Here is a 15,320-nt window from a genome sequence, read left to right on the forward strand (position 1 = left end):
CAGTCATAACCTTTAGAATTAACTTAATGATACACTTACAATCATCAATGCCTTCACCCCCTTTTCCACAGTCTCTGTTAAATAAGCGAATTCCAGTAACAATCATAGTGAGTTCTTTCAGCTGGCGTTCTTTGTCCTTTTTACTAAGAGTCAGAAATGTCCCCAGTTCAGACTGAGGAAAAACACTCTGTAGGGCAGCTAAAATAAACCACAGAATATGAAAACAAAATGACAGAATAAAGATATTAGAACTTAGTGTAGTTTCTTTCCTTCAGCAGAAAGTTAAAGAGACTTGGCTTTGTACACAATTTGTTGGCTTTGTTACCTACACAATTCTTCACATTTCTGATACCTGATTACAGAATGCATGGAAAAATTTATCATACATCTAAGCTGGACTACTGAAAATAATGCTATTGTCTCATGTCCATTTTTAATAAGTATCTAAATTATTGCCAGAATTTTTTGGCAATAGGCATGAAAACAAACTTTCTAAATAGGATTTGGAGTAGAAAAATCTATGTTGTAAAATAATTATGAAGGAAAGGCATAGGAAGGCTAGACATCTTGTGTATTCCTCATTTTTAAGTATAAAAGAGGACAAGTATTTCCTTAGATAAAATAGTGCCCTTTTCCATCATCCATTTCAGGTGATACTCAGTTGCTTTCACCTATATGAAATATTCCTTTCCAGTTGTCCCACTCACCCAATCAGCCTGGTACCTTAACAGTATTACCAGTGTTTCTCTAATGAGGTAAATAGGTCCTGATATGTACAGCCCTAAGAAAATGAACAGTACTTCACTTTCTAGAGGTGCTACTTGAGGCTTTGAATTGATACACAGTAGAAAAGGAGTCTAGGTAAGTTTTAACTTTTTTAAAGTTAAAGTTTATTTGTGTTGATTTTTTTTTTCAGATAAAAAGGGAACTTCAATCTTTAACACTTAAACATATTTTATAAAATATAATGACCATGTATGTTCACATATGGAATGGAAATCATTTATATTTTTTACCTGTTGCCTCTCTGACAATCTTGATGTCTGTAGGGGATCCAAGCCCAGAGCGTAGCAACACATAGCTAACAATCTTCCGATAAAGGCTTTCCAATTCTTCTTTAGTACATGCTCTATTATCTGTAATTTCTCTGCTAACAGAACCTAATCTAGACTCCAGGACCCGGTGATGTTCTTCAAGAAATTCCTCTAAAATTAGCAAATAACAACATTGCATATATTTCATATTTAGAATTTTCACATGAGGATAAGAGAAAAATTGCCTAAGTATGGCAACTGTACTACATAAAAACAAGCACTTTCTTAAGATGTAAAAATGAAATTAAAAACAGTGACCCACAAGTATCCTCAAGACAAACATCCAGCAAGAAACGTGTATACAGTGATTTAAATGGAATACTTTATCAAAACACATAAGACCTGAAATAAACAATCAAAACAGTAAACATCAGAAAAGACTAAAATCTCCCAATTAAGCAGAAAGTAAAGAAGATCATTCCTTCAACAGAAGTGTGTTTATGCATATAAAATACTATATATAAACATTATAAATATATATGTACTATATATTTATACCATATGTTAGCACATATAGTATGCTATATGTAAGCATATGTAGTACAATCATATATGGGGTGTACATATTCCTTTTCAATTATGTGTATTTCTATTTTACTTCCAGGTAAATTTTCTCTGAATAATATTACTGATATTATGATATTACATCAAGAAATGTACCTTGGGATGGGGTTGTGGCTCAGTGGTAGAGCGCTTGCCTAGCATGTATGAGGCACTGGGTTCGATCCTCAGCACCACATGTAAATAAAATAAAGGTCCATTGACAACAAAAAATTAAAAATAAATAAAATAAATTTAAAAAAATAAAAAGAACTGTGCCTCTCCTCTTTTTTCCTGTGCTGTGCTGAGGCATAATTGGGGCAGAAGACCATCTTTACCAGCAATACGATTCTTGCCACTGATTCAATAAGATACCCATATTACTATTACAAGGGCAATAATTCATATTTCAACCATGCACACTTCATAACAAATCTTACCACAAAAGCAACTGAAAGCTTTTTGCAAATAAAAAATACATTATTAAATATCCTCAATCCATGACTATTTTATTGTTTTAAAATTTCATTATTATTAAGCAAAAAAGCAAGATATATGATTAGCTATGTAGCAGAACAAAAACACTAATACCTGGAGACAAAAAAAAAAAGATGAAGAAAATCACCAAATGGTTAATAATGAATGCATTACAGCAGGAACAAAGACAATCTGCAGAGAAATTTATTTTCCTTTTTCTCTTGTTTCCAACTTGTCATTGATGCATGCACTAAATCATTTATATTATGAAATAAATTCTAAATTTAAATTTCCCATAATTTCTTTCATTTTCAGGTAGTTACATAATTTAGGAATTATGTGGTAACAAAATAAACTAGGAATAGGAAAATATACAATTTTTAAAAAATATTTTTTAATTGTAGATGGATACAAATTAACTTTAAAAAAATATTGTTTTATTCATTTATTTTCATGTGGTGCTAAGGATTGAACCCAGTACCTCAATGTTCAAGACAATCACTCTACCACTGAGCTACTGACCCAGTCCTACAAATTTTAAAAATTTAATTTCAATGGACTGGATGTTTTTATTTCTAATTATTATGTATCAGTGCTATGAAGGTTAAAAAACAATAGACTTAGAAACAATTTTAGGAGCATAAAGAGTTAAATTGACTTTTAACACTCACAAAGGTCATTGATTTTTTTTTTTTCATTTAGCATTTCCAACTTTATTATCCTTCAAAGATTACAGCTTGTATACAAAAATGCTAGTGTTACAGGCTTGGTCTCCAGACTATGGTATTATTGGTTGGAAGGTGGGGTGGTACAACCTTTAAAAGGGCGAGTGGGAGGATTTTGGACTCAAAGAAAGCATGCCCCCAAAGGGCACTGTGGGATCCCACTCTCTTCCGCTCTCACTGGCCAACCAATGAGATGAATGTGGCTCCACCACAATGGGCCACCACAGTCCAAAGAAACTGGATCAACCAATCATGGACTAAAACCTCTAAATCTGTGAGTCAAAGTAAATCTTTTCTTTGAATAAGTTGATTATCTCAGGTATTTGCTATAGTGACAGAAAGCTTCCTAATACGTCAAAGTTGGAAAACATTTCAAAAGACTAAGAAAATAATTTCATAAAACAATTTATTGTCAATCAGATAAAACTTTTTTACCTGAAATACAACATTTTAAAAGCATCAAAATAGATAATGTTACCTCGACTTGTATAATTCATATCAAAGTAGACTTGCATCTTAATGGTGTCCAGGGATGGATTTTTGTTATCCAGTAGCCGGGCCACACAAAGCTAGAAAAGAATAGCCCAGCAATATTTCTATTACATTTTTTAAACACTCAAATATCTTCTAAGATAGTTACAAAAATGAAGGAAATTATCAAAGCAGTAATTCCTGATATTTATCTACCAACAGCCCCTTTTGTTATTATTTTTTCTCCTTGAGGATTTCAAACTCTATACTTTATCCAACTAACACCGTGTATTATGTAATGTTATTTCCCTTCAGTTAATTTATGTCACCCCAGATGGTTAATAGTCTAGTTGAAAGCAAGAACCTTGACTTTGGTGGTTAGCATATGCAGTCAAAATGCAGATAAATGTTCCATGAAGCTTTTACTCCAGTCTAGAACTCTCCTGGAGTTCCTCGTTACTATTTATTTGATTAATACTCCTTTGACAATGTTTGAGGTCACATGCATTTTATTTTTAAAAAAATGTTGCAGCTACCTTTTTCTCTTCACTTAATTTTTCTGGCTCTACCTTCCTGTTTCAAAATTTTTTCTTCTGATTTGTTTTCTCCCATCCCCTGACCCCATACAGATGACTCATTCCTCGTCTGTCGAACCTCTTTAGACTGCATGATCAAATTTTCTTTCCTTCTCTCCACTACTGTCCTCTCTCCCCAGCGCTCTTCCTTTCTCACCCCTCAGGCTTCATATACTGACAGCATCCTTCTCAAAACACCTCTTTAAGCACCAGTCCTGCTTTCCCAGGAGGAGTGCGGAGAACTCAAGACTGAGAATCCGATATTGTTTTTATGGAAACCTGTGCACCTGGAATCCTCCAAGTAGAGAAGTATTATTCTCAAAGTAAACCTTATAAATAAAAAGATTAGCTTATCCATGTGACTTTGAGAAAAAGGGGAAAAATTTCTATCATTCGAATTAAAAAAAAAATTTAAATTTTTGTTCTAATTAGTTCTATAAGACAGTAGAATGCATTCTGACACATCATACAAAAATGAAGTATAACCTCTCATTCTTCTGGTTGTAAGGGTCATGTAATTATATCTGCACATGGGGTAATAATGTCCAATTCATTCTACTATCATTCCTACTCCCATAAACCCTCCCCCTCCCTTCACTTCCCTCTGCCAAAGTAACTCTATTCTTTCCTAGCCTCCCCCCACAATGCCTACCTTTATTATGAATTAGCATCCTCATGTAAGAGAAAACAGTCAGCCTTTGGTTTTTTGGGATTGGTTTATTTCACTTTGCCTGATATTCTCCAGTTCCATTCATTTGCTGCCAAATGCCATAATTTCATTCTTCTTTAAGATTGAGTAATATTCCATTGTGTATATATACCACAACTTCTTTATCCATTCATCTGTTGAATGGCACCAAGGTTGGTTCCATAGTTTAGCTATTATGAATTGAGCTGCTATAAACATTGATGTGGCTGCATCACTGTAGGATGCTGATTTTAAGTCCTTTGGGAATAAACTTAGGAGTGGGATAATTGGGTCAAATGGTGGTTCCATTCCAGGTTTCTGAGGAATCTCCATACTGCTTTCCAGAGTGGTTGCACCAGTTTGCAGTCCCAACAGCAATATATAAGTAGACCTTTTTCTCCACATCCTCACCAACATTTATTGTTACTTGGATTCTTGATAATTGCCATTCTGACCCAAGGGAGGTGGAATCTCAGTGTAGTTTTGATTTCCTTTTCTCTAATTGCTAGAGATGAATATTTTTCATATATTTATTGAGTGTATTTCTTTTTCTGTGAAGTGTCTGTTCAGTTCCTTAGTCCATTTATGATTGGGTTATTCGTTTTGTTTTTTTGGTGTTAACTTTTTTGAGTTCTTTATATATCCTGGAGATCAATGCTCTGAGGTGCATGTGGTAAAGACTTTCTCCCATTCTGTAGGCTCTCTCTTCACATTATTGTTTCCTTTGCTGAGAAGAAGTTTTTAGTTTGATTCTATCCCATTTGTTCTTTTTTTTAAATGTTCTAATTAGTTAAATGTGATAGACTGCACCCTGACCCATCATACATAAATGGAGTCTAACTTCTCATTCTTTTGGTTGTATATGATGTAGAATCATACCCATCATGTAGTCATATATGCACATAGGGTACAATGTCCAATTCATTCTACTATCATTCCTACCACCAAACCCCCTCCCCTCCCTTCATTGCCCTCTGCCTAATCCAAAGTAACTCTATTCTTCCCTAGCCACCCTCTGCCCTTATTGTAAATTAGCATCCTCATCTAAGAGAAAACATTCAGCCTTTGGTTTGGGGGGATTGGATTATTTCACTTAGCATGCTATTCCCCAGTTCCATCCATTTAAAGGTAAATGCCATAAGTTCATTCTTTTTTTTGGCTGAGTAATCATTCATTGTGTCCACAACTTCTTTACCCATTCATCTGTTGAAGGGCAACCTGATTGATCCATATATTTGATTCTCGATTTTACTTCTTATACTTTAGGACTCTTTGTTAAGGAAGTCAGTTCCTAAGCTGACATGATGGAGGTTTGGGCCTACTTTTTCTTCTACTAGGTGCAGGGTTTCTGTTCTAATGCCTAAGTCCTTGATCCACTTTGAGTTGATTTTTGTGCAGGGTAAGAGACAGAGATTTACTTTCATTTTGCTACATATGGATTTCCAGTTTCATCATTTAAATTTTGATATCCATTGAGTTTTTCTGTACCTGACATTAAAGGTATATTGAGCTCAGTTCTTTCAAACTTAGTTTGGGGAAAGAAAAATTCCTCTTGAGCCATGAAAAGAAGAAAAACTTATTTTCTGTCCCTTCCTGATTCTCCTTGAAGCCTTCCCAATAAAATGTTTGATGGACTATCATAATCATTTCCCTTACTGCCAAGAACAAGCTTTATATCACATTATCACATTTTAAGGCACCTGAGAAAGACCCAGCTTTAGGTGATTTAGTGAAATCATGGAGTCACTACTGCATAATCATCCTGACAAAATATTCCCCAGCTCCAGGCTTACAAACGTATTCTTGACCCCTGCAGCATCTGCAGATAGACCTGCTCTCCACTAACTGAATTGCCAGTTATGATAGAAGATGAGGATGGTGAAATTTTCCCCTGCCATTTTCAGGAGCCCAGAAAAACATCCATATGCAAGTCTGGGAACACTTGTTTCAAGTCCACTGCATGAAGGAAGGAATTAAATTAAATTCATTAAGCCCCAAAGAAAAAAAAATAATGTTGAATTTTTAGGAAATGTAGATTAAGAAATTCAGGGGCTCAGGAGATAGCTCAGTCGGTAGAGTGCTTGCCTTGTAAGCATAAGGCCCTGGGTTCGATCCCCAGCACGCCAAAAAAAAAAAAAAAAATTAAATTCAGTGAGTCAAATCTAAAACATATGAACAATATTAAACATCTAAAGTTCCTTCCTTTTTAAAACCAGTCTTCAGGCACATTTATTTTATGTATAACTATGGATTATTTCACTTTGGCTTTAATTTTTTCTTTAGGATTGAAAAACATAATCTACACCGAATCATTATGAATCTTAATTTAACTTTACAGTACAGGTACAAGACAAACCATTTCATCATGTTCTCAATGTAACTAATTAATAAGACAACACTCATATACTGTTGCAGACACTGTTACCTGCTCAATGACGATGCCCCACCTTCCTATTAGAGCCCCAATTTGGGTTGGGGCACAAGATTTCTTTATTTGAGAATAAGAATAGAAAATTAGTGTCCCAGAGTCATATTACTGTATCTTTTTGGCCAATTAAGTGTAAGCACATGGAAGGAATTCTGAGAAAACTATTATTCTCTGGAAAGAAAGTAACAGATTCAATTGGCACACATATTATATTTGTCCTTTGCCTTTCCCCCATGGTACCAAAACATGGGAAGAAAAAATGAATGAAAAGCATCTGTCAAGAAGCATGTTATTCCAGGAAGCTAGGAATAACAGCCTATGTATCTCTAGACATTATTTATGAGAAAATAAATTATTTATGAGAAAAATAAATCCTTCACTTGTTTGTACTACTATTTTGTGGAGTTTTTTTTTCATGCAGCTGAAGGCAATAATGGCTAACACAAAAAACTATATTTAAAATCAAAAATAAATAACTCCAATTTTTTGAGGAGTATTGGATAATTACCTTAACAAGTTTCTGCACATCACTTTTCATGAGGGTTCTATCCATGTTAAAGCCATTACTTGGATCGAGGACAACAGCTTTCACCTGAGAGTAGGAAGAGAGTCCATCACGTAATTTTATCGCATATTATGATGAAATTAGCTCACTGTGCTTCCATCTTTTAAACAACTACCTCTCGATTACTCAAAAATTGATTTTTTTAGCTATTTTTCGCATACCCCAGCTCATCAGCCCCTTAAATACAGGGTGAAGAAAGGGAGTAATCAAACCTGAAAATGGTGCTCGAAAAAGTATGTGAGGAAATAAGTTGAAACCAAATGATTAGATTTTAGACTGGGAAACTATGGCATATTTAATCACAGTTTCATTGTGTATTAATAGTTAACCAAACAATAATAGATAGACCCAGATACTCAGGAAGTTCACAAGTTCCAAGTCAGTCTGGGTGACTTAGTAAGGCCCTGCCCAGAAAGAAGGAAGGAAGGAAGGAAGAAAAGAGAAGAAAAGAAAAGAAGGAAAGAAAAGGGAGAAAGGGAGAGAGGCTGGGGATATATCTTGCCTGGCATGCAACAGGTCCTGGGTTCCATTCCCAGCATTACAAAAAAAGAGAAAAGGGAAAAAGAAAAAGAAAAATCTTACAAATTCAGAACTGACACACTCTCCAGAAATTTAAAAGATAATTTAAAAAATATTTTTCACTAACTTGTCTCAAGAGTTCAATATGTTATCAACCAAAAAACATCTAGGAAAGCTTCACAGAATTTTAAGGGGAAAATGGACACCACATTAAAAAAATGTTAGTAAAGAAGTAATTTGCAACAAGAGTCATTCTTACCATAAAAGCAACCAGAGTTTCAGAAACGATCTCTCCATGAGCTGCACATTCTTGTCCTATTTCTCGTATGATATTCTTTATAACACTTTCTGCTTGAGTGGGAGGCATTTTGGCTAAGTGAAACAATGATTGTCTTTTTAATAATTGCATATATATATATTATTTTTCTCTTCAGATTTCTCCACTATTTATAACTAGTCATACTATTTGTTAACTTGTTGCTATTTAATTATTAGCATCTAAGCCCCTCCTGTTTCTCTTTTTAAATGAAGGGCTTTAGGGGTGAAGTACTATATGAGGGGAAAAAAAGGAGAAACTCAACCTCCTGTTCCCCTATGTAGTCTACAGAGTATGCCCACAAAAGGAAATGCTTATAAATGCTACTCTAGTGCATTCAGTAAATGACCATACAAATCTAAAAGAATTTTGGGGAAAAAAATTGTTCATATCATTGAAATTCTCTTTTCTGCACGTCCAAGTTGGAATATAAACTCAAAGGAAAACAAACATTTAGTTATGCATCATGCAAAAATGAATTCCTGGTTATTAATTTCTTATTATTGTAACAGTAGTCCACTTTATGCTTTGAACATAGCCTTTGTTGCTCTGCCACAGCAACTTTTTTTTTTATTTTTATTGTAAACAAATGGGATACATGTTGTTTCTGTTTGCACATGGAGTAACAGCATACCATTTGCATAATCATACATTTACATAGGGTAATGTTTGATTCATTCTGTTATTTTTTCCTTCCCCCCCACCCCTCCCACCTCTCTTTTCCCTCTATACAGTCCCTCCTTCCTCCATTCTTGCCCCTTTCCCACCCCCCATTATGTGTCATCATCCGCTTATCAGTGAGATCATTTGTCTTTTGGATTTTTGAGATTGGCTTATCTCACTTAGCATGATAGTCTCCAATATCATCCATTTGCCTGCAAATGCCATAATTTTATTATTCTTTATGGCTGAGTAATATTCCATTGTATATATATACCACAGTTTCTTTATCCATTCATCAATTGAAGGACACCTAGGTTGGTTCCACAGTCTGGCTATTGTGAATTGAGCAACTTTTTTTTTAAATGGACATGTTTCTTTCTCTTCCTCTCTCCCTGCTCCCCCCTAAACTCTCCCTAATCTCAGGGAAAACAGGATTACCTTTCTTGCCCATTTTAAGCGGATTTATCTGTCCTTGAATACATTGCCCATCATAGGAAAGAATTAATCCAGACTTTGGGGATGGTACCAGAAGATTTCAGAAATGATTATCTCCCAAATTAACAAATGGATTACTACTCCCACAGAGTGGAAGGTAGCCTTTGAATCACTTCTTTAAAGCCCCCTGATAGGCAGAACCACAGACCCTGTTTCTCCTTTGCTAGCAAAGCAGTAAACCTTTTTCCTTTTTCTCAAAACCAGTCCTCATTATTGGATTGGCATCAGGGACAAGGACGGAGCTTTCAGTAACATTATAAACCAGTTGAGTGGTAAGTTTTAATCAAGCTTCATTTTCCTGATTATCAGTTCATCAGAACAGAGGAACTTAGCTTGTAGAGTACAACAAAAACTCTAAGAGGTAAAGTTGACTCCGAGCATTAGCGTGGGGGAGGATAACTAAGTGGAATTTGGAGTTTTGTTCAGCAACACCAGATGATGTTCACGTGACCCTTTCAGCATGACCCTGCCATAATCTAATTATGAGATCTGGGTACTCGCTTCACCTCTTTGGAAGGCAGTTCCCTCATCTGGAAAAAAAAAAAAAGAAAAAGGAAACTATCAGTACTTCTTCCGGAGTTATTGAGGACTCAATGAATTTATATATTTAGTAGCTAAAAAAGTGCAAGGCATAAGGTAAGAAGTTAAAACAGTCGTTTTTAACAAGAAGTCAAAGAACGGCCGCGCGTGTGCTTGGGGCTGTGAGCCCGCGAACGCGCTCCTCCGCAGGCTGGGTGAGCGCCCCGCGCCCCGCAGAGCCCGAAGGCTCAACGCCGGCCCAGCCGCTTAGAGGTCTGACCTGGGCGCCCCCGGCCGGAAGTGGCCGCTGTTCCCTCTCAGCGGTGGCGGTGTCCTCCAGCAGCCCCGGCTCTGCCCACAGCACTACGCTCCCTCCTCACTGGGTGCGGCGGCAGTTCAGGGCGCGGAGCCCCGAGTGGGCCGACCTTGCCCGAGCCTAAAGCCGCCCTTCTAAGCTGCAGGGCGCTCTACGCTACCGCCGCGTAACCATGGAGATCAACGCTCAGGACCGGAGGGGGCGGGCCCAGAGCGTGGGCGGGGCCTGTGGGTGGGGTGCGCTCAGCAGTGAGGGTCTTTCCTCGGAGAGGGCGGGGAGCGCTGAAAACAAAGAAGAAATCTAGGGACTGAAATCCCAGACTGAGAAAGGCACGTTCACTCACGCCTTTCCTCAGTGATTAAGAGTGTCAGACACAGGTTTTAAAAAAGAATATGAACTTGCTAGCGTGGGAACATAGGGGACAACTTAAAAGGGGAGGGTTGTGGAGGGGTGAGAGAAGAGGCGGTTTGAGAGGACGGGATCCTTAATAGAGTGCTTATAAAAGTATCTAGTTTTTAAAAGTAATACGGTTTTATCTAAAGTCCTGTTACTCAAAGGGAGTCTGAACAGTGTGCTCCAAAATGCCCAAGAGAAAACTGCACGTTTGAGAAGCACAGGATAAGGACCCTCTGTGTCCGAAGTAGGGACAATGAGGTTCCTTATGCTCACCTTCAGACGCGAAGGTGTGAAACAAGGTTGAACAGAAGTTAGAAACAGAGTATCAAATTACAAAGTCTTATTTTTAAACAGTAATTTTCTCAAATTGCGAACAAATACGCATAGTATACTTTGCTTAAGGGTATTCCGAGATTACTAGGAAATAAATCAACACAAAACTCAAGAATACACAAGTCATTGTGCAGTAAATTTTATTTTTCTTAGAAAACTTCCTGGAATGTGGATGAAGCTTATGTTAAAATAGATGTTCAAGGTGGCAAGTTTTATAATAGATGTTTGGAAATCCAAACATCTGATATTTAAGTAATGTTGATAAAATGAAATAGTAAGCATCAAAAATAATGTGAACAAGAACCTGTTTATGTTTTGTATTTTAAAAAATCCAAATGCAAAATTATACATAATGTGACCTCAGACCTCAGCTATGTTCACGTGCACATCATCTATAAGAAGTTATAAGTCAATTTATCCATATCACAGCAGTATTTGTATCTGAGGATGGGCTTATGGGTAAATTATTATTTTTATTTCTTCATTTTTATGGTATTTCTATATTTTCTATGAGGAGTATATATTGTCTTATGATTTGTAAAACAAAATTTTAAAAAATTAATGAAAAAACTCTGGCTATTTAGAGAGACTGAGTCCAATTAGGTATACAATATACTGTGAATATACAGGTAATAGTAACCAAAATAAAGATGATATGATACAGTATAGCAAAATTTTAGCAGTGGTTTTATCTAGGAGAGATCATGACAGATTTTTCTTATTTATACTTTTCAATATCTACCAAAATGTCTTTCATGAGTATATATTACTTATGAATTAAAATATTAAATATTTTGAGATGGTAAGAATCATTTCATCATGGTAAGTATAATTTTAAACTAGTACAAATTCTGGCATAAATATTTCCTTATGTGTCTGACACTGCTAATTCTGTATTGGATATCATTTTCTCCTTCCTTACTAACTCTATGCTGGGAATGATAGTATTCTCTTTTGAAAGAAAAAAAGGTCTCTCAACCTCATTTTCAGCAAGGGATGGCCTGTGACTTGGTCCTGGCCAATGGAATGTGAGTGTAATCATTGAATGGGGCATCTGGGGAAAGCCCTATCTATTTCCTTCCCTTTTGAAATGAGAATAATATTCTAACTAAAACTCCAGTAGCCTTATTATGAACATGAGGATCACACCTTAAGGATAGTAGAACAAAAATTAGAAAGGAGTCTTCAGTTCCTGGTGAAATCACAAGAAGGCCATATCAGCTTCATATCTAGCTACTTCCAGATTTCCGGTAACATCAGAGAAAATAAATCCAATCTCCTTAAGATTTAAGACAAACTCTATATGCAGCCAAAATGAATGTCTGCTAACAGTTATGACTTTAGAAATATTATTTAGCTTTTTGTGCTACATTGAATTATTCTCCCTAATTCTTTTCTTCTCCCTGCATCCACACCTTTGCCATGGACTTGGGTGGAGTATCCATCCCTGCACCTTGACCTTTAGTTTAGCTACAGGACTTGCTTTGGTCAGTGGAATCTGATGGAAGTGATGATGTGTCAAATTCAGAGCTAATGCCTTAGGACCACATATCTGCTTTCTCTCCTGAGCTTGTGTCATTGCCATGAGAACATATACACTGACCAGCTCTTTGGTCCCAGGAGAATGAGATGCATATGGTGCAGAATTACCTGAACAAATTTGTTTTTGTTTGTCTTCAGTGATAGGGATTGAACCCAGAAGCTCATGCATGCTAAGTAAGCTTATATAATAACATATATGTGTGTGTGTGTGTATTTTTATATGTGCTTTATGGTTATGCATAGTAGTTGGGTTCATACTGACAAACTCATACATTCCTGGAAATTGATTTCAGTTCATGATCCCTCCTTTCCTTTTCCCTCATGTCCTCCCTCTTCTCCTTCCTTTACTCCACTAGACTTCTTTTTGCTCATCTTTTATAATTTGTGGGGGGAGATTGAACTCAGGGGCACTTGACCACTGAGCCACATCCCCAGCCCTGTTTTATATTTTATTTAGAGACAGGGTCTCACTGAGTTGCTTAGTGCCTTGCTGTTGCTGAGGCTGGTTTTGAACTTATGATCCTCCTACCTCAGCCTTCCAAGCAGCTGAGATTATGGTGTGTGCCATCTATTAATTTTTATTTGATTGGTTCTTTATTCTATTCTTCCCTCATCCTTTTCTTCATTTAACTCTAGCTTCCACATACGAGAGAAGACATTTAATCTTTGAGTTTCTGAGTTTGACTAATTTCACTTAGTATGATATTCTCCATTTCCATCTGTTTACCAGCAAATACCATAATCTCATTCTTTTTATTTTTTTAATTTATTTATTTTGATTCATTATAAACAAATGGGGTAAAACATTTCTCTAGTTGTACATGAAATAGAGTCATACCATTTGTGTAATCATACATGTTTATAGAGTAATGATGTTTGTCTTAATCTGTTATTTTTCCCTTCCCCCCACTTCTCCCACCCCTCTTTTTCCTCTATATAGTCCATCCTTCCTCCATTCTTACCTCCCTCCCACCCCCCATTATGTATCATCATCCGTTTATCAGAGATATCATTAGGCACCTCGGAAGAAAAAAATAAACTAAAAAAATGAGGTTGACGAGATCTCATTCTTTTTAATGACTGAGTAGAACTCCATTACATTATTGAGAAAATCACAGTGTTCAACTCATTTGTTTCCTCTTGCTTAGGCATTATATTACTGTGCTGTTTTCCAGTGTCTGAAAATATTTGTTTTATATATTCTGGTTCCATTTCTATTTGTTCATGGCAGAAATTTAAATCCAGTTCTTGTGACTCCATTGTGACCAGAAGTAGAATCTTTTTTTTAATAGATTCATATATTTCTACTTTATCAAAATATAGCAGTTTAAATCAGTTAGGTAACTTGTTAACAGTCATAACATTCATACATGTTTAGTTCAAAAATTACACATGACCATCTGATTGTCGGGCACCTCTATCAACATCGATCATCATTATCCTTCTCAAAGCAGAGCCTGAGTTCATTACTACCAGACACTTTAATAACAGGTAGCAAATGCATAAACTAAGGTCCTGACCATCAATGTAATGACATCCAGAAGTCGTGCTTCCATTTATTCCAACAATAATGAAGGCTATGACAATTCTGAATTGTGACAACTCATCTGTCCCTTTTCTTCACCTTCCTATACCTAGTTAACTCTTACTCTTATTTTTTTTAGATATACATGACAGTAGAATGTATTTTGACATATTATACATACATGGGGTGCAACCCATTATAATTTTGATCCTGTTCTTGTGGTTGAACATGATGTGAAGTTACACCGATCATGTATTCACATATGAACATAGGAAAATTACGTCTGATTCATTCTACTATCTTTCCTATTCCCATCCTCCCTTCCCTTCATTCCCCTGTATCTAATCAAATGAAACGTCTATACTTTCCCTCCATACCCCCACTTGTTATGGGTTAGCATCCACATATCAGAAAGAACATTCGACCTTCCTTTCTTGGGACAGAATTATTTCAGTCAGCATGATATTCTCCAGTTCCATTCATTTTCTGTCAAATGCCATAATTTCATTCTTCTTTAAGGCTAATATTCCATTGTGTATATATACCACAAATTCTTTATCCATTCATCTGTTGAAGGGCACCGATTTTGGTCCCATAGCTTAGCTGTTGTGAATTGAGCTGCTATAAATATTGATGTGACTGCAACACTGTAGTATGCTGATTTTAAGTCCTTTGGGTATATGCCAAGAAGTGGGGCAAACTTCAATTTGAAACAGGTTAAACATTTATTAAAGAAAGAATATTTTCTCAATTATCAAGGAATCTGCCTTGATTGAAGACATGCTAAGAAGGTGGAATGGGCAGGCTTAGTGACAGGTCTGAGTGTGAAGGGTGAGGTAAGGAGAGTGGCAGGATTACCATAAGCAGGTTTGGGCAACTATTCAATCAGTGCCAGTTCATCACAATAAACAATGTAGAGAACAGGACAGGTTTGTAGAGTTTAGTGTTAATGATAATAAGCTTGAAGTGTGGGGAGTCATTCAGGTGATATGTTGCCATCTTCCTGTTTGCAACCCAGTCCTTCCCAACTGAGAGACAACTGATCTGAAATAACCTGATGGAATCCCCAGCATTTATTCAATCACTAGACAACAACTGCTAAAAGTGGAAAGCAGCTCTTTTAGAATTTCAGC

The 15,320-nt window shown here is 36.3% G+C and overlaps 1 protein-coding gene across 5 annotated transcripts in view; it reads right to left on the reverse strand.

Moving 5' to 3' along the window:
- The window catches only part of Cfap206 (cilia and flagella associated protein 206), a 43,693-nt gene extending 33,163 nt beyond the window's left edge, over positions 1 to 10,530 (reverse strand). For 3 of the 5 annotated variants that reach the window (XM_047558549.1, XM_047558548.1, XM_047558546.1), the window contains exons 1-7: positions 10,356 to 10,530; positions 10,063 to 10,086; positions 8,342 to 8,454; positions 7,507 to 7,590; positions 3,315 to 3,405; positions 1,017 to 1,205; positions 40 to 198 (exon numbers count right to left, since the gene is read on the reverse strand). In XM_047558549.1, coding sequence (XP_047414505.1) covers positions 40 to 198; positions 1,017 to 1,205; positions 3,315 to 3,405; positions 7,507 to 7,590; positions 8,342 to 8,449 — 631 coding nt within the window. In that variant the 5' untranslated portion in view covers positions 8,450 to 8,454; positions 10,063 to 10,086; positions 10,356 to 10,530. The remainder of the gene's footprint in view (positions 1 to 39; positions 199 to 1,016; positions 1,206 to 3,314; positions 3,406 to 7,506; positions 7,591 to 8,341; positions 8,455 to 10,062; positions 10,087 to 10,355) is intronic. The other 2 variants (XM_047558547.1, XM_047558550.1) reach the window with 2 other exon arrangements.
- Between the last annotated feature and the right edge of the window lie 4,790 nt (positions 10,531 to 15,320).

The sequence above is a fragment of the Sciurus carolinensis genome, chromosome 7 (assembly GCF_902686445.1).
Source record: "Sciurus carolinensis chromosome 7, mSciCar1.2, whole genome shotgun sequence".
NCBI classification, from domain to species: domain Eukaryota; kingdom Metazoa; phylum Chordata; class Mammalia; order Rodentia; family Sciuridae; genus Sciurus; species Sciurus carolinensis.